General features: G+C 25.4%; 6 protein-coding genes across 8 annotated transcripts; 5 read left to right on the top strand and 1 right to left on the bottom strand.

The window, feature by feature from the left end:
• The first annotated feature begins 1,088 nt into the window (after window positions 1-1,088).
• Window positions 1,089-3,800, top strand: LOC134837015 (aquaporin-11). Of its 2 annotated transcripts, none has more exons than XM_063852321.1 (3): window positions 1,089-1,250; window positions 1,799-2,049; window positions 3,032-3,800. In XM_063852321.1, exons 2-3 carry the CDS (start codon window positions 1,881-1,883, stop codon window positions 3,643-3,645), a joined length of 783 nt encoding a protein of 260 aa, XP_063708391.1. In that variant the 5' UTR covers window positions 1,089-1,250; window positions 1,799-1,880; the 3' UTR covers window positions 3,646-3,800. The 2 variants fall into 2 exon arrangements, with proteins under 2 accessions (XP_063708391.1, XP_063708390.1); XM_063852320.1 differs by lacking the exon at window positions 1,089-1,250 and adding an exon at window positions 1,269-1,322.
• Window positions 3,801-3,826: 26 nt separating this feature from the next.
• LOC134829566 (protein phosphatase 1 regulatory subunit 36-like) lies at window positions 3,827-5,719 on the top strand. The gene is made up of 4 exons (XM_063842739.1): window positions 3,827-3,949; window positions 4,239-4,521; window positions 5,159-5,612; window positions 5,665-5,719. The coding sequence occupies exons 1-4, from the start codon at window positions 3,827-3,829 to the stop codon at window positions 5,717-5,719; spliced, it is 915 nt and encodes a 304-aa protein (XP_063698809.1).
• Window position 5,720: 1 nt separating this feature from the next.
• On the bottom strand, window positions 5,721-7,575 carry LOC134838110 (uncharacterized). Its single transcript, XM_063853566.1, has 3 exons — window positions 7,298-7,575; window positions 6,661-7,242; window positions 5,721-5,958 (listed from the first exon to the last, which is right to left on the bottom strand). The coding sequence occupies exons 1-3, from the start codon at window positions 7,482-7,484 to the stop codon at window positions 5,795-5,797; spliced, it is 933 nt and encodes a 310-aa protein (XP_063709636.1). The 5' UTR covers window positions 7,485-7,575; the 3' UTR covers window positions 5,721-5,794.
• Window positions 7,576-8,459: 884 nt separating this feature from the next.
• On the top strand, window positions 8,460-12,593 carry LOC134838512 (phospholipase A2-like). Of its 2 annotated transcripts, none has more exons than XM_063854055.1 (6): window positions 8,460-8,982; window positions 10,681-10,691; window positions 10,762-10,839; window positions 10,900-10,976; window positions 11,866-12,015; window positions 12,374-12,593. In XM_063854055.1, the coding sequence occupies exons 1-6, from the start codon at window positions 8,883-8,885 to the stop codon at window positions 12,525-12,527; spliced, it is 570 nt and encodes a 189-aa protein (XP_063710125.1). In that variant the 5' UTR covers window positions 8,460-8,882; the 3' UTR covers window positions 12,528-12,593. The 2 variants fall into 2 exon arrangements, with proteins under 2 accessions (XP_063710125.1, XP_063710124.1); XM_063854054.1 differs by having other exon boundaries at window positions 8,463-8,982; window positions 12,239-12,593.
• An 868-nt stretch (window positions 12,594-13,461) lies between these two features.
• Window positions 13,462-14,191, top strand: LOC134826962 (phospholipase A2-like). The gene is made up of 2 exons (XM_063839477.1): window positions 13,462-13,789; window positions 13,842-14,191. The coding sequence occupies exons 1-2, from the start codon at window positions 13,473-13,475 to the stop codon at window positions 14,110-14,112; spliced, it is 588 nt and encodes a 195-aa protein (XP_063695547.1). The 5' UTR covers window positions 13,462-13,472; the 3' UTR covers window positions 14,113-14,191.
• A 1,161-nt stretch (window positions 14,192-15,352) lies between these two features.
• On the top strand, window positions 15,353-21,390 carry LOC134829397 (coiled-coil and C2 domain-containing protein 2A). The gene is made up of 4 exons (XM_063842489.1): window positions 15,353-17,616; window positions 17,670-17,884; window positions 18,580-18,700; window positions 19,962-21,390. The coding sequence occupies exons 1-4, from the start codon at window positions 15,353-15,355 to the stop codon at window positions 21,388-21,390; spliced, it is 4,029 nt and encodes a 1,342-aa protein (XP_063698559.1).
• Window positions 21,391-21,476: the final 86 nt, after the last annotated feature.

Genomic DNA, 21,476 nt, shown 5'->3' with positions numbered 1-21,476 from the left:
ATTTTAGGTTTTAACATTTATTCGAAGCTCGAGATTTATTTTTAAATAAATTTGTTAAAATAATATTTTTTTTATTTAAAATTTATTTATTTAATTTTAAAATAATTTTTAAATTTTTATTTAAGGCTCAAAAATAGAAATTTTATTTTAAAATAAAAAAATTAAAAAAAAAATTATTTTTAAAAAAATTTTTAATTAATTCATTTAATTTTGAAAAAAATTTTTGCATTATAATTTTTGGCTTAAAAATTTTAAAAATTTGTAAAAAAAAAAATTTTTTTATAAAATATTTAAAAAAAAAAATACATTAATTTTTTTATATTTATTTAATTTTTTCTTATTACAAATAATTTAATTTTATTTTATTTTACTTAAGTTCAAAATTAAGAAAAAATTAAACCATACACGAAAATAAAAAAGTAATGGTTTAATATTTATTTAAAATAATTAATTTTAAAAATTTTCCAAATTATTATATATTTATTATTCATAAATGTTCGTTTTCAGATTTTAATAATTTTTTAAGAAATATTTCTTATAAAAGAAATTAAAAAAAAAATTATTAAGTTCTCGTTTTAATTTTATTTATTTTAAAATAAATAGTTAAATTAAATTTTATTAATTAAGAAATTATTTCAATTTAATTTTATTTTGAAATTCATGATTGAAAAAATTAAAATATCCACAAAATTAAGAGTTAGGAAATAATTTAAATAATATTTTTATAATTTAAAAAAATGAAGTTTAACCTAAAAAATTTGAAAATTTTATTTTTTTTTAATTTTTTAAAAATTAAAATTTGTATGAAAATAAATTCAAATAAATAAATAAATAAAATTTTCGAAATAATAATAAAATAAAACATTAAATGAAATAAATGAATAATTATTAAAAAAATTTAATTTTTAAATTAAAATTAAATTAATAAATAAAAAAAATTTTAAAAATAAAATAAATTTTACTCGAATTTCGAGCTTCAAATCAAACTTTTGCCATCTTCAAATAAATGAGAGTCAAAAATATCTTTGTGTTAGTGCATAGTGGTATTTTAATGTTAATTTATTTATCGAGTTGTTGTCAGAAGACACAATTACGTTCGAGAGAATTCATTTCGTGATTTTTTGAGCGGTTTCTCGTAAAAATTTAAGAAGAAAACTGTGGGAAAAGTGTTAATAAAATGTATAAATAGCGAATTTTCGTATAGAAAGAAAATGAGAAGAGCTCGTAGAAGATTTAGTGAATAGAGTAAGGTTAGTATCACTTGAAAACTCGAAAGAACTGAACCGAGATTTTGTTTTGAAAGCCAATTTTGAGGGCTAAAGGTACAAAAAAAATTATTAAAAAATTAATATGAACTTAAAAAAAAGTGAAAAAATTATAATGTTGAAAAAAAAAATAAAAAATCTTCTTGAAGTGAATTAAAATCGGATAAAAATCCAACGCACGTATCGCAATTTCCTTTTAAAGCACAAAAAAATTTGATAGAAAAAAACCTTAAAGAACGATACTCGTTCAGTAGTGACAAAAAAAAACAACAAACTCGTTTCTCTTTGATTTCGTGCCAAAAAGTGTCATCCAAGAGAATACAATGTTTTGAGATATTTCGTCTAACATTGTCTCTTCGTACCCCTTTTGAATGAATAAATTGTCGGCAATTTATTTTAATTCCATTTTTGATTCCCTCTTTTAAACGAAGGTCACTCATCGAAAAATTTTTTGAGAAAAATCTCTTCAACGTCATTTTCGGTGCATTTTTCCCGTTCTAATGGCATTCCATGCATTCCTCTTGTCATTGCAGAGCATCAAAAAGTGTGTAGGAGAGCATCCGTTCAACGAGAGATGAAAAACATCTGCAACTAAAAAACAGAGAGAGAATTAAAATGTCGTTAGTTTCGTTGTCAATATCAACGGGATATATTGCCCTTACGAGTTTTTTGGCATTTGTCGCGCGGAAATTCGTTTCAAAAGCAAATTTACCGGCAAAGGATTTGTTCTATGAAGCTATTGCGGCGGCGGAATTGTGTGCTTGCTGTTTTGAGTTGATCATTGGTGAGTAATTTTTCAAGTTTCTCCTTTGTGGCTTATAAAAAAATATTAAAAAAAATTAAATTATTAAAAACTAAATTAAAATTATAATTTATTAAAAAAAATTAAATTGATAAATTATAAAAAAAAAATAAAATTTAAATTCGAAATTTAATTTTAATTAAAATTATTTTTTTTAATATAATAAAAATTATTTGAATTTTTAAAAATAATAAAATCAATCGAAAGTCAAATTAAAATTACAGTTTTTGAAAATATTAAAAATAAAATTATAAAATAAATTTAAATTAAAAATAAATTTCAAAAATTATAAAATAATTGTTAAAAAATTTAAATAATTTATAATGAATAATAAAAAATAAATAAAAAAAAAATAAATTTAATTTGAAAATTTATTTAATTTTAATTTTTTTTAATGTTAAAAATATTCTTTGAATTTTTAAAAATAATAAACTTAATTATTTAAATTAAAATTAATTTTTAAATTTTAAAATAATTTTAAAAGAATTTTAAAAATAAAGAAAATAATTATTTAAATATTTCAAATAATTTATATTTAATGAATTAAAATTAATTTTAATTTTTATTAAAATAAAATAAAAATAAATTTAATTATTTTATTTAATTTTAAATTATTTTTTTTAAATCTTATTTAAATTTTATATTTTTTTAAATTTATTTTAATTTTTTTAATTTAAAAAAATATTTAAACTTATAAAATAAAAAAAAATATTTTAGCTTTACGATTTTTTTGACTAAAAAAATTAAAATTAATTAATTCAGGAATTTTATAAAATTTTTCACAAACTACCAATCAAATTACAGAAATTATTATTTTAATTTTTTTTTATTTTAAATTAAAATTAATCAAAAATTTTACTCAAAAAATATTTTTAATAATAAATTTGAGCTCAAGAAATTTTTTTAAATTAATTTCCTTCAATTTTCAATAAAATCTTAATTTTTTTTTTAATTTTTCTTACAGTTGCTGACAACTTTGGCGTCGCTACATACGCAATTTTCCTCTTTTTCCTCACAATTTGGTGGTCTGCGAACTGGGAAGATGCCTCAGCTTGTCCTTACACGCACATGGAAGACCTTGTCGAGGGAAATTGCTCCGTAAAAGACGTCGCTCTCAAAACGTGGGCTGCTCTCATGGGCGGTTGCTGCGTTTTTCGTTACGTGCAACTCTATTGGTGGCTTGAAGTCACGGAAAATCACGAAGGACGCGCTTTCGAGGAATGTTCGGCAGATTTAAAAGTCGATCCGTATGTCGGCGCTGTAATTGAAGGCATTGCCACGCTTCTGTGCCGCATCGCATCCAAAAGTATCGCCGAATTAAATCCCCGTTTCGGTACAATTATCGACTCGTTCATCGGCACGAGTTTGGTTGTCTTGGCTTTCAACTATTCCGGCGGTTATTTCAATCCAGTGTTGGCGACGGCGCTCAAATGGGGCTGCGACGGGCACACAAACATGGAACACGTGATCGTTTATTGGATCGGAAGTTGTGTGGGAGCTCTTTTGTCGGTGCCTGCCTTCAAAATGATCCGCGAACGAGGATATCTTGCCATCGAAACGAAATCCAAAGACGATTAATGAGCGAAAAATCCTGAAAAATGACAATTTTGAACTAATTTTTATGTTCCTGCTAACAAAATACTCGACAAATCCATGATTTTAGTGTCAATTTTGATGTTAATTACCTTTTAAAGACAATATTGAAGCAATAATTAAACGAGTTGTGATTCTTGATGCCTTAAAAACGACTTTTATTGAAATGTCCTTTGGCGGAAAGTGGATTTATGATGAAAAAAATGACAAATTTGAGTTTATCCAGTATCCAAAACTCAAAGAAAATGAAGAAGAAGCACGTTTGAGACCAAAAACGCCATTTATTGAAGTAAAAATTCCTTAAATTTCAATAATTTAATATTAAAAAATATTTTTTGTTAGAAAAAATTAAAATATTTTAATCAAAATGTTGATCCAATAACAATTGACGACGTGAAAAATGAAGTTTCAAAGCTTTCATCAAGAGAAAATGATAAAATTTTCAAAGAATTATCTTCAAATCGTGAAATTAATGAATTTTTGAAGTACTTGACGATTTATTTTGATCAATTTTTGAAAGTATTTCTTTAAATTTTTATTTTTTTCAATAGTTTTTTAAAAATTTTCTAATTTTTTAGACAATTGAGTTCATGCTTTATCGTAAAGACCTAATTTTAGAGTCTCATGGCATGATCAAGAACGTTAAAAGTAACGAAACTGAAGTAAAAGTCTCAGAAATGCTTTCCCATAAAAGAGTTTTGTTAGCAAGAGAGTTCAGTAAAATAATTTTGGGAGAAGTGAAGGTTTCAAAATACTTCAGGAACACGAATAAAAATGGATTGACGTCTTATGAGGCATTTTTGAGATTTTGTACCCTTTTTGTCTTTATTGCGTTGCATCGAAGAGCTTTAAATTCGATTCGTAAGTAAAAATTTTTCATATTTTTACAGAATTTTGAAGAAAAAAATGTGAAATTATGCATGGAAAATTTTTGAAATGTGCATTGGGATGAAAATTTTTAATGTTAACTGGGTTAAAAATTTTAAAATATGCATCAGGGCTTTTAGAATGAATAATTTGAAAAAAAAATCCAAATTTAAAAAAAAAAATATTAGAATTTGTATTGGGCAGACATTTGAAAATGTGCATTGGGTAAAAAAAATTATTGATTAAAAAAAAATTAAAATATGCATTGGGCATAAATTTTGATGTTTATTGAGACCAAAATTAAATATTTAAAAATTATTTACAATTAAAAAATAATTTTTAGACATTTTGAAATGTTCATTGGGATGATAAATTAAAATTTTCATTGGGTTAAAAATTTTAAATGTGCATTGGGAAAAATTTTTTGAACATTTTTTAAGACTAAAATTAAATATTTAAAAATTAAAAAATAATTTTTAAAAATTTTTTGCATTTTTTAAAGCATTGGGCTGAAAAAATTCAAAAATTAAAAATGTGCATTGGGTTAAGTCACGTGGTTTAAAATCGAAATTTTTCTTCTAAAAAAAATTTTTAATACATTTTTAAACAAATTTTACTCAAAAAATCTCAGAATACGAAATGGATCGCCTTTTCCGTTCATCCCATTTCACAAAATTCCCAAATGCTGATGACATGCCTCGTTATTCGCAACGCGAGAAGCAAGTTTTATACGGAATCAACAGTCCAAAAGAACGCTGTTATTATTTCGCAAATTCTCCTTTGATCCAAGAAATCATCAAAATAAATCGTGACAACAAAGAACTTTTATGGATTGGCGACTTGAAGTATCTTGGTCCGAGCGAATATCTTTGGCAGCTTGAAAAACCTTACATTACATCAACAACTCAACTATTTCTCGCAAACACAAACATCGGAGTTTTTGGTCATCCAAAATCTTTATATGATGAACATTTGAATGCTGATGCCCGAAAAATACGAAGAGAAAAATTCGATGAAAAATTCGACACTTACGGGCTTGTGAGACGAGCTAAAATTGAAATTCCTCAGAAAATGTCACTTCAAGGGTAAGTTTTTAAAAATTTTTCTATGATTATTTAATTTTAAATTTTTTTTTAGAAATCCAAAATCAATAACTGGAATGAAAATTCGTCAAAAGCAAAAATTTACGTAAAGAAATTTGTCAGATATTATATTAAATTCAATGTAAATCAATGATTATAAAAATCTAAATGGGGAATTTTTTTTACTAATTTTCCGTTCCGTCAGTATCAGCTTCGTTTTCTTGCACGATTGTGCAGGCTCTCTCAAAATCTCCTTCAACCTGTTGAATTACTTTGATGAGCCAACCGCTTTGATCCGTATATCCCATGTCCATGAATTTTCGAAGGCACGTTTTTTCAGAGGGTTTTACTGTAAAAAAATGTAAAAATAATAATAATTTTAATTAAAATATAATTTTTCAAAAATTATTTTTAGAATTTGATTTTAAAAAAATTATTAAATTATTCAAAAACTAATTAAAATTAATTTAACAAATTTTTTTAAAATAAATTTTTGTAAATTAAAATAAATTAAATAATTTAAATAAATAAAAAATAAAATAAAAATATTAAAAAAAATAAATAAAAAAATTATCAAAAGAAAACTTTTTTAAAAAAAAAATTATTTAATTTTTTTTTAAATATTATAAAATTAATTATTTTTTTTTATTTTTTAAAAAATATTTATTATTAAAATTATTATTTTAGAACAAAAATAAATTTAAGGCAGTCTTTAAAATAAAATTAAAGTAAATAAAATTAATTAATTAATAAATTTAATTAAAATTTTTTTAAAAAATAAATTGCATATTATAAATTTTTTATATTAAAATTTTTATAAATAATTTTAAAAAATTTTTTAAAATAAATGTTTTAAAATAATTTTTTTTTAAAATTTAATTTAATTTTAATTTTAAATTATTTTTTTTTAAATTTTTTTTTTTTTTAATTTAAATTAATTTTTTTAATTTTGAATTTTTTTTTTAATTTTTAAATTATTTTTTTTTATTTTTAAATTAATTTTTTTAAATTTTTATGTAATTTTTTTGAACAAAATTTCAAGCTTACTTACAGAATTTTTCCAAATGATTCTTTTCTTGAACTGGCGGAGAGCTTCGATGAGTCATATCCATAGAATCGAGGCTTGATAAAGAAACGACATCATGATTTTGGGGCGTGACTTGAGGATTTTCGTTAATTTGCGGAGGAGGATGCTCAAGATTTTCATGGGAAGGGTGAATTCCGTTCATTTGAGGAACGTGATTTACTTCTGGATGATTATGAATGTGATTAATTACTTGAACATTTTGTTGAACTTGTTGATTTTGCATCGATTGCTGCTGCTGAACAACAAATTCCGCCGATTTAAATCTCGCTGGATAGAACGACGGCGCATTCGGACTGATCAAACGTTGCGGCGTCATCTGCTGCGGCGACAATTGCGGATGATGCGGAGCAAATTGCGGTCTATTCATGTTCATCATCGCATTCATGGGGAAACAAGGCGGCATCGGAAATCCACGCGGGATCGCAGGCATCAAAAAAATCGGTCTAATCAACACTTCCGGATGAAAATTCTTGTTTGCTTCCAAAAATTTCAACCACATCCAGAAATCTTCAAAGTTACGCAATTCAACTTCGTCACTCGCATAATCTAAAATTCCGAAATTTAGATTTTTTTCATGAAAAATCATCAAAAATCGACTTACCCATCCACAAAATGACAAATTCCAAACCACTTGACTCCTGATGGGCAATCGCCCGAATGTTTTCCATGAAGGAAGCGTAACAATCCGGCAAATCGTCGCCCATGACGCGAATATATTTGACTCTTTTTGGGATCTGGCCCATATCGAGCAACACTACCTTGACGGGATGTAAGTGAAAATACATCATAAAGGTCGGAAAACGCGTGATCACACAAAAATTAGTTGATTTTGTCGGAAAATTTCGATTTTTTTTGGACGAGCACGAATTTTTTGGTTAACAATCAGTTTTTTTTTGCTAATTCAAAATTTTTAATCTTTGCACTGAGGGCGCTTTTTGTCCAAATGTGGTAAATTTTAAATTAAGTCACGTGGTTAAATTTAAAATTTTAATTAAAAAATTAAATTAATTAATTTTTTTATTGATAATTAAAAAAAATTAAAATAATTGAATCAAAATTAATAAAATAAAAAAATTAAATTTTAATTAAAAAAAATAATAAAATAATATAATTTTTTTGTAAATTATTAAAATAAATTTTTAAAAATTAATAAAAAAATTTTTTTTAAACAATTTAAAAAAAAAATTATAAATTTATTAAAAAATAAATTTATTTTAAACCAAAAAAAAAAATAAAAATTTAAAAAAAAATTAAATCTAAAACGATCGATAATTTCAAAAAAAATACTTTAAATTAAATAAATAAAAATTTAATTTTTAATGAATTTTTTAGAAAATTAAACCACGTGACTTAATTCAAATTTTTTTAAAAATGAAACTTCGAAAAAAATTTTAAAAAATCTAAAAAACCAAAATTTTTCAATAAAAATAATTTTTTATGAGATTTTTTAATTTTTTCGAATTTTTATATTCAAAAAACCGCTCAATTTAAAATAAAGTCACGTGGTTAAAATTTTCCCATTATTCATTCAATTGCAAGAGGAAAATTACTGAGCATTGTCATCGCTCTTGATTACAGTCATTAACGGAATTCCAATCATCTAAGACTCGTACAACGTCGTCCATCGTACAAGAAAAAAAAACAACATTTTGCTCCAACTATGTAAATATTAGTTTTTAAAGCTTCATTTGACATTTTTACTTCCTACTTAGATATCATGTCGTCGCAGTCTTCACGTTACCGCGAAAGCAATCGGACAAGTTTCGATGCGTGCATCGATAATCTTCACAAAATATTTGATATTTTTTTCCGAATCGGATGTCGATTGAGAGCAAACAAGCAATTTTTCACACATATTCCTGACCTTCAACGTTACCGACTCGAAACTCGTGGTTGAGCTTAAAAACGCGTCATTAACCAAAAAAAAAGATCAATATCACAATTGTTCAAACAAAAAAAATAATGATAACAGTCGCAGTAGCAGCAGCGCGGATATTCAATTAGCAACCGGTTTTAAGAACGGATATCGAAAATCATCCTCGCAGTAAATATTTAAAGTTCTGTTCTTGCAGAACGTTCTAACGAGAAACACAAACTTTTTTTTTGCTCTCTGTGGATTAAATTGAGACTTTGAATAAATTTGCAATTTTTTTTATAAGAGGAGAAGAAATAAAAAAAAAGTTAGAATGAGGTCAGTAGAACAGATTTTAGCAGTTTTTGTGATCATAACTTGCAAAATGGTTCAACAAACTACAGCAGCTGAAGGAATGGGAATCACATATCCAGGTGAGTTTGTTAAAGAAGTGAAGAAAAATTGTTAGATAAAAATCGAAAGTGATAATTAGATGTGAAAAAGTGAATGAAGAGTGACGAAAACGAGATCAAGTTCAATTAAATTAACAAGACTTGACTAAAATTTTTGTTGAAAAACTTGAAATTCTCGATTTTTGAGTAAAAAAAATTATTTAACAGATTTTTTCTGTTTAAAAAATTTTTAAGAATTAAAAAAAAATATTTATATAATCAGTTAAAGTTCAAATATTTTTTTTTTTTTTTCAAATAAAAAAAATAAATTTAAAATTTTAATTATTTTAATTTTTTATTTAATTTTTTTTTCAGTTTTTAATAAACTTAAATATTTTTCAAAAAATTAAAATAATAAATTTTTAGAAATATTTGATGAATAAATAATTAAATTAATAAATTTAAAATTTTTTCAAAAAATAAAAAAATAATAATAATTTTGAAGCTATATTTTATGAAAAACTTAACTTATTAAATTAAAATTATTTTTTACTTAAAGTTCAATTAATTTATTGATTTTTTTTAAAAAAAAAAAAAAATTAAATAATTAAATTTTTTATTCAAAAATAAAAATAAAATTTTTAACTAAAAAAAAATAATAAAAAATATTTTTTAAATGTTTTTTTTTAATTTTTAATCTTTTGGATATTTTTTTAAGTTCTTGATTTTAAAAAAAATTAAATAAATTATAAAATTAAATAAAAATAAATTAATTTTGAAGCTTAAAATTTAAATTTAAAATATTTAATTATTTTTTACTTTTTCTAAAATAATTTTCTTAAATGCTTCAATTTTTATTTTTTTTTTTATCATTCTTCAAAATTTTCATTTATTTATAAATTTTATTTTTTAAGAAAAAAAAAAATTAAAAATTTTTATTGCAAAATAAAATTAATCAAAATTTTAAAAAATAATTTTAAAAAATTTAATTAGATTAAAAATTCAATTTTTTTATTAAAAGCAAAGAATTTAATTACTTTCACTGCAAAACAACTTCAATCATCATAAATACCTTGTTAGGTAATAAAAAATGGAATCCTGCCCAAGCAGCTTCTCTGTGATCTTGAACTCTAATAAAGCAATGAAGATGCGTAAACCTGTTTTAACGTCTATTCAACTTGTTTCCTTCCCTTTTTTACCGGCTTCTTATTTTTTTGTTTGCTTGACGTAAACAAACAAGATCAAGTACTTTACTTCATTATTAAGTTAACATTAGCGTATTTTGACTTTGAACATTTTTTTCGTTTTTTTATTTATTAATCTAATAATCATGAAGGCTGCTTTTGATCAAATAATTAAAAAAAAAAAGTCAAGTAGTTTTCTCAAAAAATTAATGGAAATGTGCTAATTTACAAACAAAAATCAAGTTTACAGAAATGAATGAAGCGTTGACCTACTGCAAAACGGCAGAATTGTGTGTGTGGCTTGTTTGACACAAACAAAACGTATGAATATGTAAAAATAAAAGATATGTTGCATTAAATGTTTGTTTTTGTTTTTTTTTAAGTCGTTGACCTTAAAGATGTTTAAATTTTTTTTTCATTTCCGCAAACGAAACTTTTGTGGGTGTGAGTCACTAAAAATTTAAATTAAAAATTCATAAAAAAAATAAATTTTTCAAAATTGGTCCAAATTATCAAGTCATTAAGGTTAAATTTTCGCTTTTTTGTATAATTACAGGAACTAAATGGGTAAGATTTTTGCAAATGATAAGCGGCAGTATCCGTTAATTTCACTTTTTTTGTCGTTTTGTGATAAAAGTGTGGCCCTGGAAGTGCAGCGAAACATTTCGATGACCTTGGCAAGAATATTGAAGAAGATAAATGTTGTCGAGCTCATGTAAGTTTTGAAAAAATTTGGTTGATGGAGACGACAGGTTTTCAAATTTTGGTTTTTTAGGATCATTGTGAAGATCATTTACTCTCAGGACAGGAATCAGCAGCAAGGGGCTTGAAAAATACGAGTCCTTTTACGAGGTGAGTTGAAAAAAAAATTTTAATGAGAATTTGTCAAAAATATTTTCGATTTTCTCCTAATAATTTTTTAAAAAAATATCAATAATAAAAAAAAATTAAAAAAAAATAATTTTAACCCAAAATATTTAAAAAAGATTAAATCTCTGTTAGATTAAAATTTTCTTTATTTTTAAAATTTTTTTTAGAAAATATTTGTAATAAGCGTTACCCGTAGACTTCGTTTTACGTAAACTTTAAATTTTTCAACCCACAAAATTAATTTGACTTTTAAAAAAATAAAAAACATTTGCAAATTGGAAGATATGTGGTTAGATCAGTGATTTGTACAGTAAGATTTTCGTTTCTTTATCCAGCATTTTCTTCATTCGAGTCATGAAATAAACTTTCTTTGATATTTTCTTTATAACCAAGTTGACATAAAGGTTAAAAAAGCTTCCTTTGTGAATTTTTTCCTGAAATAAGAATAAAATAATTTTAAAATAAATTAAAATTAATTTTTAAAAAAATTATTAATATAATTTAAATTGAATAAAAAATTTTAAAAATATTTTTTTTATTAAAAAAAAAATTAATTAAAATTAATTAATTAAAAAATTAATTTAAAAATTTAAAAAAAATATTTTTTAAAAAAAAAAATAAATTTAAATAAATAAAAAATTTAAATTTTAAATTAAATAAAAAAATTAAAAAATATATTTTTTTTCATTAAAAAAAAATAAAATTATTAAAATAAATTATTAAATACCTAATTAAAAATAATTTGAAAAATCAAAAAAATTAAATTAAATTAATTTAAAAATTTAAAATTAATTAAAATAAATTATTAAAAAAATTAAAATTTATTTAAAAATAAAAAAATATTTGTTTTTTTTAATTAATATTTTTTTAGACTTACCTGCAAATGTGACAAAGAACTGAAGGATTGCTTGAAAAAAGTGAACACAAAATTATCCAACAGCATCGGAAACATTTACTTCTCCTTCCAAAAAACCTGCTACAAATTAGAATATCCTGTCGTGTCATGTACCAAAGAAGAAAAGTAAGTCCCATTTTTCAAGTCTTTCTTGTTCTTTCTCTTCCTTGAACTTTATTAAACTACACTAAACTCACCAACTAACGCTAAAAATTCAGTTCTAACAAGTTTTTAACAGAATAATCCGTAACCTGATTTAACGTAAGAAGTCATTAACCCCCAATTAAAATTTAAAAATTTTACAAAAACTTACAATTTTTTTTTTGAATTGAATTTTTGGTAAATTTAGCGATAATCACCCGAGAGCACGACGACACCTGCACGAATTTTTCAATAGTGTTTTTCAAAAACTCACCTATAAAGTTGATCTTCTCACGGCACATTTGAAATCGAAATTTAGCTCTAATTCCAAATCAAAATCTAGACCATGCGTCGATTACACGGTCGATAAAACGGCGCCAAAGAAATGGCAATTTTTGGATTTGCCTTTGTACAATGACGATGAGCCGCATCAGGTTTTCCAGTTTGATGATGAACCAGTTTCAACGCCAACAGTATTGAGTAATAATAAGAATTAAATTTTTATTTAAAAGGGAATTTAAAAAAATAAAATTTTTTGTGTGATTTAGATAAATAAATAAATATGGAATGCATTTGAAATAAAAAAAAAATTAAATTAATTTGACTTTTTCTTAGAAAATTTAGAAAAATTTTAAAAAGGTAAAAAAATTAATTTTTTTTAATTTGATGTAATTATTTGCCTTTATCTTAAAATTTTGAAAAGTTAAAAAAGTAAAAATTAAAAAAAAAATTATTAAAAAAAATAATTAAAAAATTTAATTCAATTTTAAAATTATTTAATTAATTTTTTTAAATAAAACTAATTAAATACTTAATTAATTGAATAATTTTATTATTTACATATTTTTAAAAAATTTTATTTCTTAAATAATTAATTATTCAAAAAATTTAATTTGTTTAAATTATTAATTAAAAAAAAAAAATAATAAAAAAAACGAACTAAAAAATATTAAATATTTTTAACAAAATTTGCATCTTATTTATTATTTTTAAAAAAATTGCTTGTTTTATACATTTTAGTTCTTTTTTTAAATAAATTATTAAAAAATATTATTTTTTCTTAAATTTTTTATGAGAGTCTGAATTCTTAAAAAAAATTTAATTTTTTTTTTAATTTTTCAAAATTTAAATTTTTTGATCATAAAAATTACAAAAAAACTAAAATAAAGAATTTTCACTTACCTACATAAAAAATCGTAAAGTCGTCAATGAAAGTATTTGATAACGATAAAAAGTACTTTAACTGAATTCCAACTACCTTCCTGTGGTTTTATGAACTATTTCACGACATGCCAACAATTCCTTCGCAATTTAAATTCGCGACACGTGAGACCTTCGAGACTTTCTTATCTCAAATTTAACCTTTTTTCGCGTCGACTATTTATTCAGCTCCCAACTTTTTGTTCGTTGCATTCTAATTTTCGCCTTTGAAGTAGAAAAAAATGAAATTTCTTTCACTTTTTATTTTATTCCAACTCGGAATTTTCATAATTAAAGCAAAAGTTCTCAAGGAAACCGATACGAGTTTCAATTTCGAAGACGACGACAACAGCATTGAACAAGAAGCTCCGCCGAGAGAAAGAATCAACTTGAGTTATCCGGGTACGCGTTGGTGCGGTCCCGGAAACACTGCCGACGATTATGACGATCTCGGAGCGCATCCGGAAGAGGATAAATGTTGTCGGCGGCACGATCATTGCGATAATATGGCGTCGCACGAGTCAAAATATAATTTGACGAATGATGATTATTTCACGAGGTAAAAAATTTTTTTTGAATTTTTGACATTTTTTTCAAGAAAAATTTTTTAGATTGCATTGTCGATGCGATAAAGAGTTCCACGATTGTTTGAAAGGGATTAACACAACTTTGGCAAATCGCATTGGAAATTTTTATTTCAACATTCGGAATCGATGTTATAAGGAGCAACATCCGATCATGGATTGTGCGGAGGAAAAACATAAATTTTTCATTAGAAGATGCACGAAATATATTGTCGACACAGCAAAGCCCAAACTTTATCAGTGGTTTGATCTTCCGTTTTACGATGACGATGACAGTTTTGGAGTTGATTTCATGTAAAAATTAAATTTTAAATATATTGAAAATTATCAAAACTTTTTTTTTGTTAACTTTGAAAAATTATTAAAAAAAAAATTATTAAAATTTATAAATAAATTTAAAAAAAAACTAATTATAAAAAAGTAAATTCCAAATATTATTATATTAATATTAAAAAAAAATTTAATCCATGCTTTTTTACAAAATTTTATTTTTCTTATATTTATTAATTCTTTTATGCCAAATAAAGTAAAAAATTAATTTTTTCGAAAAATTTTGTTTCAAACTAAAAAAATGATAAATATGCATAACAATTTTACTATTGTAAAGTTTTTCTATTATTTCAATAACATCATAAAATTAAAAATTTTTCAAAAAAAATCCAAAAAATTATTTGTTTTTTAATTTTTAAGGAAATTATTCGAAAAATATAATTTTTTAAACATTTTTTTAATTTTAATAAAAAATTAATTTTTAAAATTATATTTAGGTATATAAAATTAAAATTTTATTTAAAACTGAAAAATTAAAAAAATAATTAAATTTTGAATTAAATTAATTTTTTTTTGAAAATTAATTTTTACGATGTTTTAATTATTTTTTTAATTCACTTTATTTTATTTTATTTTGATTATTTATTATTATTATTTTTTTTATTTAATTTATTTTATTATTTTTTATTTTTTTAATTAATTTTTTTAAATAATTTTATATGAAAATCAAACTTTTAATTAATATGAAACTTCATAGACAAATATTTTAATATATTTTATAAAAATATTTTTATTTTTTTAATTTTCAAATTAAAAAAATATATTTAACATTATATAAAAAAATTTAAAAAAAAATTAATTAATTAAAAAATTATTTAAAATGTAATTTATTTTTAAAATTTAATTATTTATTATAAATAATTATTTTATATTTTATTTAAAGTCAATTTCATATTTTTTTTTTAAATAAAAGAAAAATTCTTCAAACCTTATTCGAAATCCATCAAATTGATAAATTGACTCATTACGAATGACACATTTATCAAACACCTGAACAAATAAATAATAAGAAAAATAAAATATTAAATTAAAACATGTCAAAAATATAAAATTTCCCCTTTTTTTCTACTTATTCAACTACCGTGACTAAAAACACCTGTTGCTTCTATTTATTTTTTTTTCTTCCTTAGCAACACGTTTCCATGGCTCCCATTGTTGACAAACACTGAAAGTGAAATTTAATAAAATTTCATAAAAAAAAAACAAAAATGCATCCTCATCAAGAAAAACCTCAAAACAAGCACAAACAACGTCGTCGCAAAAGCAAAGGCCAAAAATTAAAAAATGTTCAACCGCCCACAAATCTTGGAACGTACAAAAAACCCACGGGAAAACCCAAACAAGAATTCATCGACGAGGAAAAAGAAATCCGCAAACTCATTGACGACAAAAAACTCTCACGAAGCGAAAGCGGACCAACTCCGCGTGAACTCGAGATCATGTTCTTCGAAAGTGCAATTCCTCCCGACAGTGACGAGATCGCCGACGATCGCGAAACATCATCTGTCAAAACGGGCGAATCTTTAAAATCGCTTTCAAATATGCCCGAATCCCCAACTCATCTGGCATCTTCGTATTTAGCACCCGATGAGGGAATCGCGATACGAAAATTTGTTCCCGAAATCGTCGAATATGACGAGGATCTGTTATTTTTTCCCGCCTTGGAAGAAGAGATCGATCTTGAAACGGAATTAAAATCCCAAAAAACCTCAAAACTCGAAGAAGGACTTTTTGAATTCTCTGGACCTACAATTTCTCGCATGAATCGCGCTCAAATGATAAACCGCTGTTTGGAGGAAAAAAATGTTGATTGCTTGAAAATTATTGAAAACGGACCATCCGCCATCTTGGATCTGCCGCGTCATTTTTTGAGGTTAGAAAAATTGTATAAAAGTCACAGCGAGAAAAAATTTCATCCTGTGTTGGTAAAAGCTGAACCTGTGTGGAAAGTATTGAACACTTATGAAGCCATCAATAAAACTTTGAACATTTTCATCCATTCGATCGTTTTTGACGAACATCCTAACCTCAACGAGCATTTAGGACTGATCAAAAAAATTAAAAATCTTTTCGCGGAATATTTGCATCTCATGGAGCTTGATGAAGTGACAAAACTTCGAAGTAAACTCGAAGGTTTGCGATCCGTGAAGGAGCAAATGACCTCTGACGACCCAAAAATGGGCGTTTGCAAAGCTCAGATCAAAGAAACGCGCAACGAACTGCATAAAAAGGCGAAAAAACGTAAAAATTTGATCTTGCAACTACTTGAAGCATGGCGCCAGTTGAAAATTAACAACAAAAATCCCGAAATTTGTCTAAAAATAACCTGCATCGACGCGAATTTGGAGGAGGAACAAAGAAAATGGGACGAAAACTTCCAAATTGAGCTGAATGAAGTCGCGGAAGAAGCTTTTGACGAGTATTTCATCAAAAGACAAGAGTACAAAAGCAAATCTACGGAGCTTCGGATCGAAAAACCTCGCAAACCCGACATCGAAGGTATTCGAGATGACCTCCAACTGCTTTGGTATGACTCGTATCAACTCCCGGGTGAGCCAGAAGTACTTTTAGAATTACAAACAACTGTCGAAGGGACTCTGAGGAAAGGAACTGGCCTGAAATACTTCATAAAAATCTTCGCCGATAACGAATTAGTGACAATTACGAAGCCAAAAGAGCTTCTAAGTGACTCCAAAATCAATTTTGACACAATTTTCGCTGTTCGACTGACCACGAGGATGGTCAAAGACCTGAGAATGGAAGTTTTTGAGATAAGTGGCATCAAAACAACGCACAAAATAGCCGAAATTTTCTCGATGATGCCTGCCCAGGATGATGACTTTGCCGAAATTGAGGTTCACGAGTTCGAATTTGCGACGAAAAAAATCCGCGGGCATCGAATGAACGGAAAATTACGCATGAAATGTGGCTGGGTGACATCTAATCAGCAGGAAAATGAGGTTCAAGGCAGTTCAGCGATCGAAATTCGGATGTCACAGAAGCAAGATGTCATTTCGCAAGACATGTACAAGTCGTGGCATCAACAACACTTGATAGATCCGCTTGATCCGGACTCGCATAAAGTCGTGAGAACGCTTCATGAGCCGCATGACAGTCGAATAAACCCACAAAAAGAGGAAAAATATTTCAATTTGAACGAAGAAGCCCTTGCTTTTTGTTCGCAAGAGGAAATGGATGGCGATGAACGGCTGAATATGCTGAGAAGACGCTTCGAGCGTGACCTAAAGTACAAAAATGCGATTTTTGTGCCGTCGGATCAGCGAGAATTGGAAATTCCCGAGCAGGAAAATATTTTTGAGGAAATTGTCGGCGATCCGATTGACATTCAAAGGCATGAGGGGAAGAAATATTTGAAAAAAGTCTATGAAACGATTGCTAATTATTGCGATAATTTGAATGCCAGTCGGGAGGATTCGGCGATTTTAATTGGAGATCAAGTGCCGACCTTTGGGTGAGTTTTGTTAATTGATTTAAATTTTTTTTTTATTAATTTTTTATTTTTAGTTCATTGAGTTTGACATTTTTTGAGATATTTGGAGCAAAAAGACCTTTGAAACCAACGAGAAGAACGCCGTCGAGTAGTAAGTCAGGAAGAACAATTGAGCTTCAAGGGAATTTTAGTATTGTGGTTACGATTGTCAGAGCGTTTGGAGTCCCGCAAAGAAATGAAGATGTTGAAAATTCGAGGAGGAATAGTAATTTGTCGGTTACGAATAAATGTAAGTTAGTTTTTTTTAAATTCTTTAAAAGGTAATTTTTAAATTTTTCTAAAAAAAATGTTTCAAAAATGAATTTAATGCTTTTAAAGAAGTTTCTTAATTTTTTTTTTTTAAATAAATTTAAATCTTTTAATATTTTTCTAAATTTTCATTTTAAAAAATAATTTTTTTGAATTTTTAATTTTTTGAATTTTAAAATTTATTAATTTTTGTCTGATTTCCAACAAATAAATATTAAAAAAAATTAATTGTAAAAAATCGATTTAAAATCTTTAAATTTCAAAATGCAAAAAAAAATAAAAATTTAGTAGAAATAATAATTGAATAATTTAAAATTAATATTAAATAAAATTGTTAAATAATTTTTTAATTAAAATGATAATTTTTCAAAAAATTAATAAATAAAAATTATTTATCAATTAATTATTCAATTTAAAATTTGAATTAATTTTTTTTTCATTGAAATTCATTAAAATTTAAAAGAAAAAAATTAAAATAATTATTTATTAATTTTTTTTGTTATATTTTTTTTCATCAAAATTTTTCATAATATTTTTTAATTTTTTTTTTAATCTTTTTAACAACTTTTAAAAATATTAACTATTTAATTTACGGTTTTTGAAAATATTTTTTAATCTTTCAATCTTTAAATATATTTTTTATTAAATTAAATTTTAATTTTTTGATATTTTTAGCTCTCAAAGGCTCAAATGTTCGTCCTTTTGTATCCATTTCACTAAAAGATAAAAACGTACGAACATGCACTGCTGAAGGCTTTAATCCTACATGGAATGAACAATTATCAATTTCTGTCAAGTAAGTCATTATAAGAATTTCTAAAAATTAAAAATTATAATATTAAAATTTGAAAAAAAAATATTAAAAAAATTAAATTTAAAATTTTTTAAAGGATTTTAAAAATTAAAAAAAAATTAAAATATTTACAAAATTTATTAAAATTAAATTATTTATGTCAAAGGATTTTTTTTCAGATTCAATTTTTTGGCAGTTTTGAGTTATAAAATGATTAAAAATGATAAATTAGAGCCCTCTGACAAATTTTTATCCATTTGGAGCAAGATTTGACAAAAATAGCTTTGACACAGTTTTTGACACAGTTTTTTTGCTCTTGATTTAGTTTTTAAAACAAAACTATGTCAAAGAAAAAATTTTTTTTCAGTTTCAATTTTTTGGCAGTTTTGAGTTATAAAATGATTAAAAATGATAATTAGGGCCCTCTGACAAATTTTTATCCATTTGGAGCAAGATTTGACAAAAATAGCTTTGACACAGTTTTTGACACAGTTTTTTTGCTCTTGATTTAGTTTTTAAAACAAAACTATGTCAAAGAAAAAATTTTTTTTCAGTTTCAATTTTTTGGCAGTTTTGAGTTATAAAATGATTAAAAATGATAAATTAGAGCCCTCTGACAAATTTTTATCCATTTGGAGCAAGATTTGACAAAAATAGCTTTGACACAGTTTTTGACACAGTTTTTTTGCTCTTGATTTAGTTTTTAAAACTTTTTTTTTCAGAATTTAAATTAAAAAAAAAATATGTAAAATTTTTTCCATTTTTTGGCAGTTTTGAAAAAGAAAAAAATAGCTTTGACACAGTTTTTTTGCTCTTGATTTAGTTTTTAAAACAAACTATGTCAAAGAAAAAATTTTTTTTCAGTTACAATTTTTTGGCAGTTTTGAGTTATAAAATGATTAAAAATGATAAATTAGAGCCCTCTGACAAATTTTTATCCATTTGGAGCAAGATTTGACAAAAATGGCTTTGACACAGTTTTAAAGAAAAAACTAAATAAAATAATTAATTAAATTAATTTTAAGTTCTTTAAATTTAAATTAAAAAAAAAATTAAAATTAAAAAAAAACAAATCAAAAATTAAAAAAAAAATATTTTTGAGTAATAAAAAATATTAAAAATTAATTAAATTTTTCTTAAACATTTTCTTAAAAATTTAAAATTAAATTTAATTTAAAAAAAATTAAAATTTTAAAAAATAAAATAATTTAACAAAATTGAAAAGTTGAAAAAAATAAAAATTTTTTTTTTTTTTATTTTTCAGTTCAAAAACAGACCTCAACAAAAGCACTTTATCCGTCGACTTATTCGACGAATGCATTGACGATCTCTCAAGCGGCGACGATCGCCGAATAACTGAAATTTCGCAACGTTGGCTCGGTCAATTGCAGTTCCCGCTCGAGACAATTTACCAAAATCAACGCATCGAAGGCACTTTTGAGATGAACACGCCCACAATATTGCTCGGATACAATCGTCAAAGCTTTGATACGTCAGAAAGTGCGGCAACTTTAAAAAATGTCGGAATTCCAAACATGCGAGAAGTCACTTATTTGTCACTTTTTATCAATATTGAGCCTCCATTGGATGTCCCATTGCCATTAACGACAATCGGGTTGGAATGCATCGAACTTGAAGAAACAAAAAATTATATCGATAATTGGTACGTGGATTTAAGGAACGAATTTCCCAAGGCACCCAATCAGACGCCTTACGTACTGTTGCAAAGCGGAAAAAAGGCTTGTGTCACGAGATTACTTGGCGCCTTGGAAATTCCCAACTTTGAACCGTCTCCGGATGCGTCGCTGATGGAATTGTATGTTCGACGGTTCGTTTCCCTCATTCCCGTTTATTCGAGTTTTAATCAATGTAACGGCTTGGAAGGCGTTTGGCTGACAAATGAGCAGATTTTCAACGTAATTTGTGCTTCGCCGAAGGATTTGGGGGTTTTACTCACGTGTTACTTCCTCACTTTGAAGCTGAATGCTTGGCTGATTCTCGGGCATGGCATCCCAATGGGCGACACTTGCTTCGTGCTGCTAAAAGAAGACAACGAATATTTTATTGTCGATCCAACAACGGGAAAAAAGTACGAAAGCACGACTGTCGACTGCCCTTTGAAGAAAGTTTACGCATTGGCGAACGCGGAAAATTTTTGGGCCAACATCCAACGTGAAAAACGAGTTTTTATGACACTTTTCGACGTAAAAAGCAGCGTCGAATGGAAACCTTTGTTCAAATCGGGACATAAAGCGCCTCCGGGATTCCTTCATAACACCGCGTTTCAGTATAAAAAATCTCATCCGGTATTTGATTTGCAACGAACGATCGAATTGAAGCTCACGAAGAAGATCAGCGCATGGAGAACGCATCGAAAAACGACCTGGAATCGATATGTGACGGAACATTTGAGGAAAATTTTGATAGAACTCGAAACAGAGACAGTTTTGTGGAATTTTAACAACGAAAAGCATTTGCATAATTTGGGGAGGATGTTCAGTAATTACAAAGTGACGGGATTTCCATTGAATTTTCGATACACGAACTTGTCGACGATCGTTCATCATATTAAATGTACGGGAATTCATCTTACTTCGGAAAATTCGGAATTTGCATTGGCGGTTCATGTGAAGGAATATCCCAATAATATGATTTCGGTGTGGATTTTTTTGGCTTCAATGACAACGAAGTAACTAAAATTTTAGAAAATAATTTAATAAAAGTAAATTTAAAATTAAAATTAAATTAAAACAATTATATTAAATTAAAATTATTTATT

The sequence above is a fragment of the Culicoides brevitarsis genome, chromosome 1 (assembly GCF_036172545.1).
Source record: "Culicoides brevitarsis isolate CSIRO-B50_1 chromosome 1, AGI_CSIRO_Cbre_v1, whole genome shotgun sequence".
NCBI classification, from domain to species: domain Eukaryota; kingdom Metazoa; phylum Arthropoda; class Insecta; order Diptera; family Ceratopogonidae; genus Culicoides; species Culicoides brevitarsis.
Note: the sequence above shows the minus strand (reverse complement) of the source record. Positions and strands in the feature narration are given on the sequence as shown.

What these genes read in the sequence shown, in the direction of transcription:
- LOC134837015 (XM_063852321.1), top strand. Translation starts at nt 1,881, where the DNA reads ATGTCGTTAGTTTCGTTGTCAATATCAACGGGATATATTGCCCTTACG. An exon ending in CTGTTTTGAGTTGATCATTG is followed by an intron (nt 2,050 to 3,031) that starts GTGAGTAATTTT and finishes TTTTTCTTACAG; the next exon opens with TTGCTGACAACTTTGGCGTC.
- LOC134829566 (XM_063842739.1), top strand. Translation starts at nt 3,827, where the DNA reads ATGTCCTTTGGCGGAAAGTGGATTTATGATGAAAAAAATGACAAATTT. An exon ending in CAAAAACGCCATTTATTGAA is followed by an intron (nt 3,950 to 4,238) that starts GTAAAAATTCCT and finishes CTAATTTTTTAG; the next exon opens with ACAATTGAGTTCATGCTTTA. An exon ending in AAGAGCTTTAAATTCGATTC is followed by an intron (nt 4,522 to 5,158) that starts GTAAGTAAAAAT and finishes AAAAAATCTCAG; the next exon opens with AATACGAAATGGATCGCCTT.
- LOC134838110 (XM_063853566.1), bottom strand. Translation starts at nt 7,484, where the DNA reads ATGATGTATTTTCACTTACATCCCGTCAAGGTAGTGTTGCTCGATATG. An exon ending in ATTTGTCATTTTGTGGATGG is followed by an intron (nt 7,243 to 7,297) that starts GTAAGTCGATTT and finishes TCGGAATTTTAG; the next exon opens with ATTATGCGAGTGACGAAGTT. An exon ending in GAATCATTTGGAAAAATTCT is followed by an intron (nt 5,959 to 6,660) that starts GTAAGTAAGCTT and finishes ATTTTTTTACAG; the next exon opens with TAAAACCCTCTGAAAAAACG.
- LOC134838512 (XM_063854054.1), top strand. Translation starts at nt 8,883, where the DNA reads ATGAGGTCAGTAGAACAGATTTTAGCAGTTTTTGTGATCATAACTTGC. An exon ending in AATACGAGTCCTTTTACGAG is followed by an intron (nt 10,977 to 11,865) that starts GTGAGTTGAAAA and finishes ATATTTTTTTAG; the next exon opens with ACTTACCTGCAAATGTGACA. An exon ending in TCATGTACCAAAGAAGAAAA is followed by an intron (nt 12,016 to 12,238) that starts GTAAGTCCCATT and finishes TGGTAAATTTAG; the next exon opens with CGATAATCACCCGAGAGCAC.
- LOC134826962 (XM_063839477.1), top strand. Translation starts at nt 13,473, where the DNA reads ATGAAATTTCTTTCACTTTTTATTTTATTCCAACTCGGAATTTTCATA. An exon ending in AATGATGATTATTTCACGAG is followed by an intron (nt 13,790 to 13,841) that starts GTAAAAAATTTT and finishes AAAATTTTTTAG; the next exon opens with ATTGCATTGTCGATGCGATA.
- LOC134829397 (XM_063842489.1), top strand. Translation starts at nt 15,353, where the DNA reads ATGCATCCTCATCAAGAAAAACCTCAAAACAAGCACAAACAACGTCGT. An exon ending in GATCAAGTGCCGACCTTTGG is followed by an intron (nt 17,617 to 17,669) that starts GTGAGTTTTGTT and finishes TTTTATTTTTAG; the next exon opens with TTCATTGAGTTTGACATTTT. An exon ending in CAATTATCAATTTCTGTCAA is followed by an intron (nt 18,701 to 19,961) that starts GTAAGTCATTAT and finishes TTTATTTTTCAG; the next exon opens with TTCAAAAACAGACCTCAACA.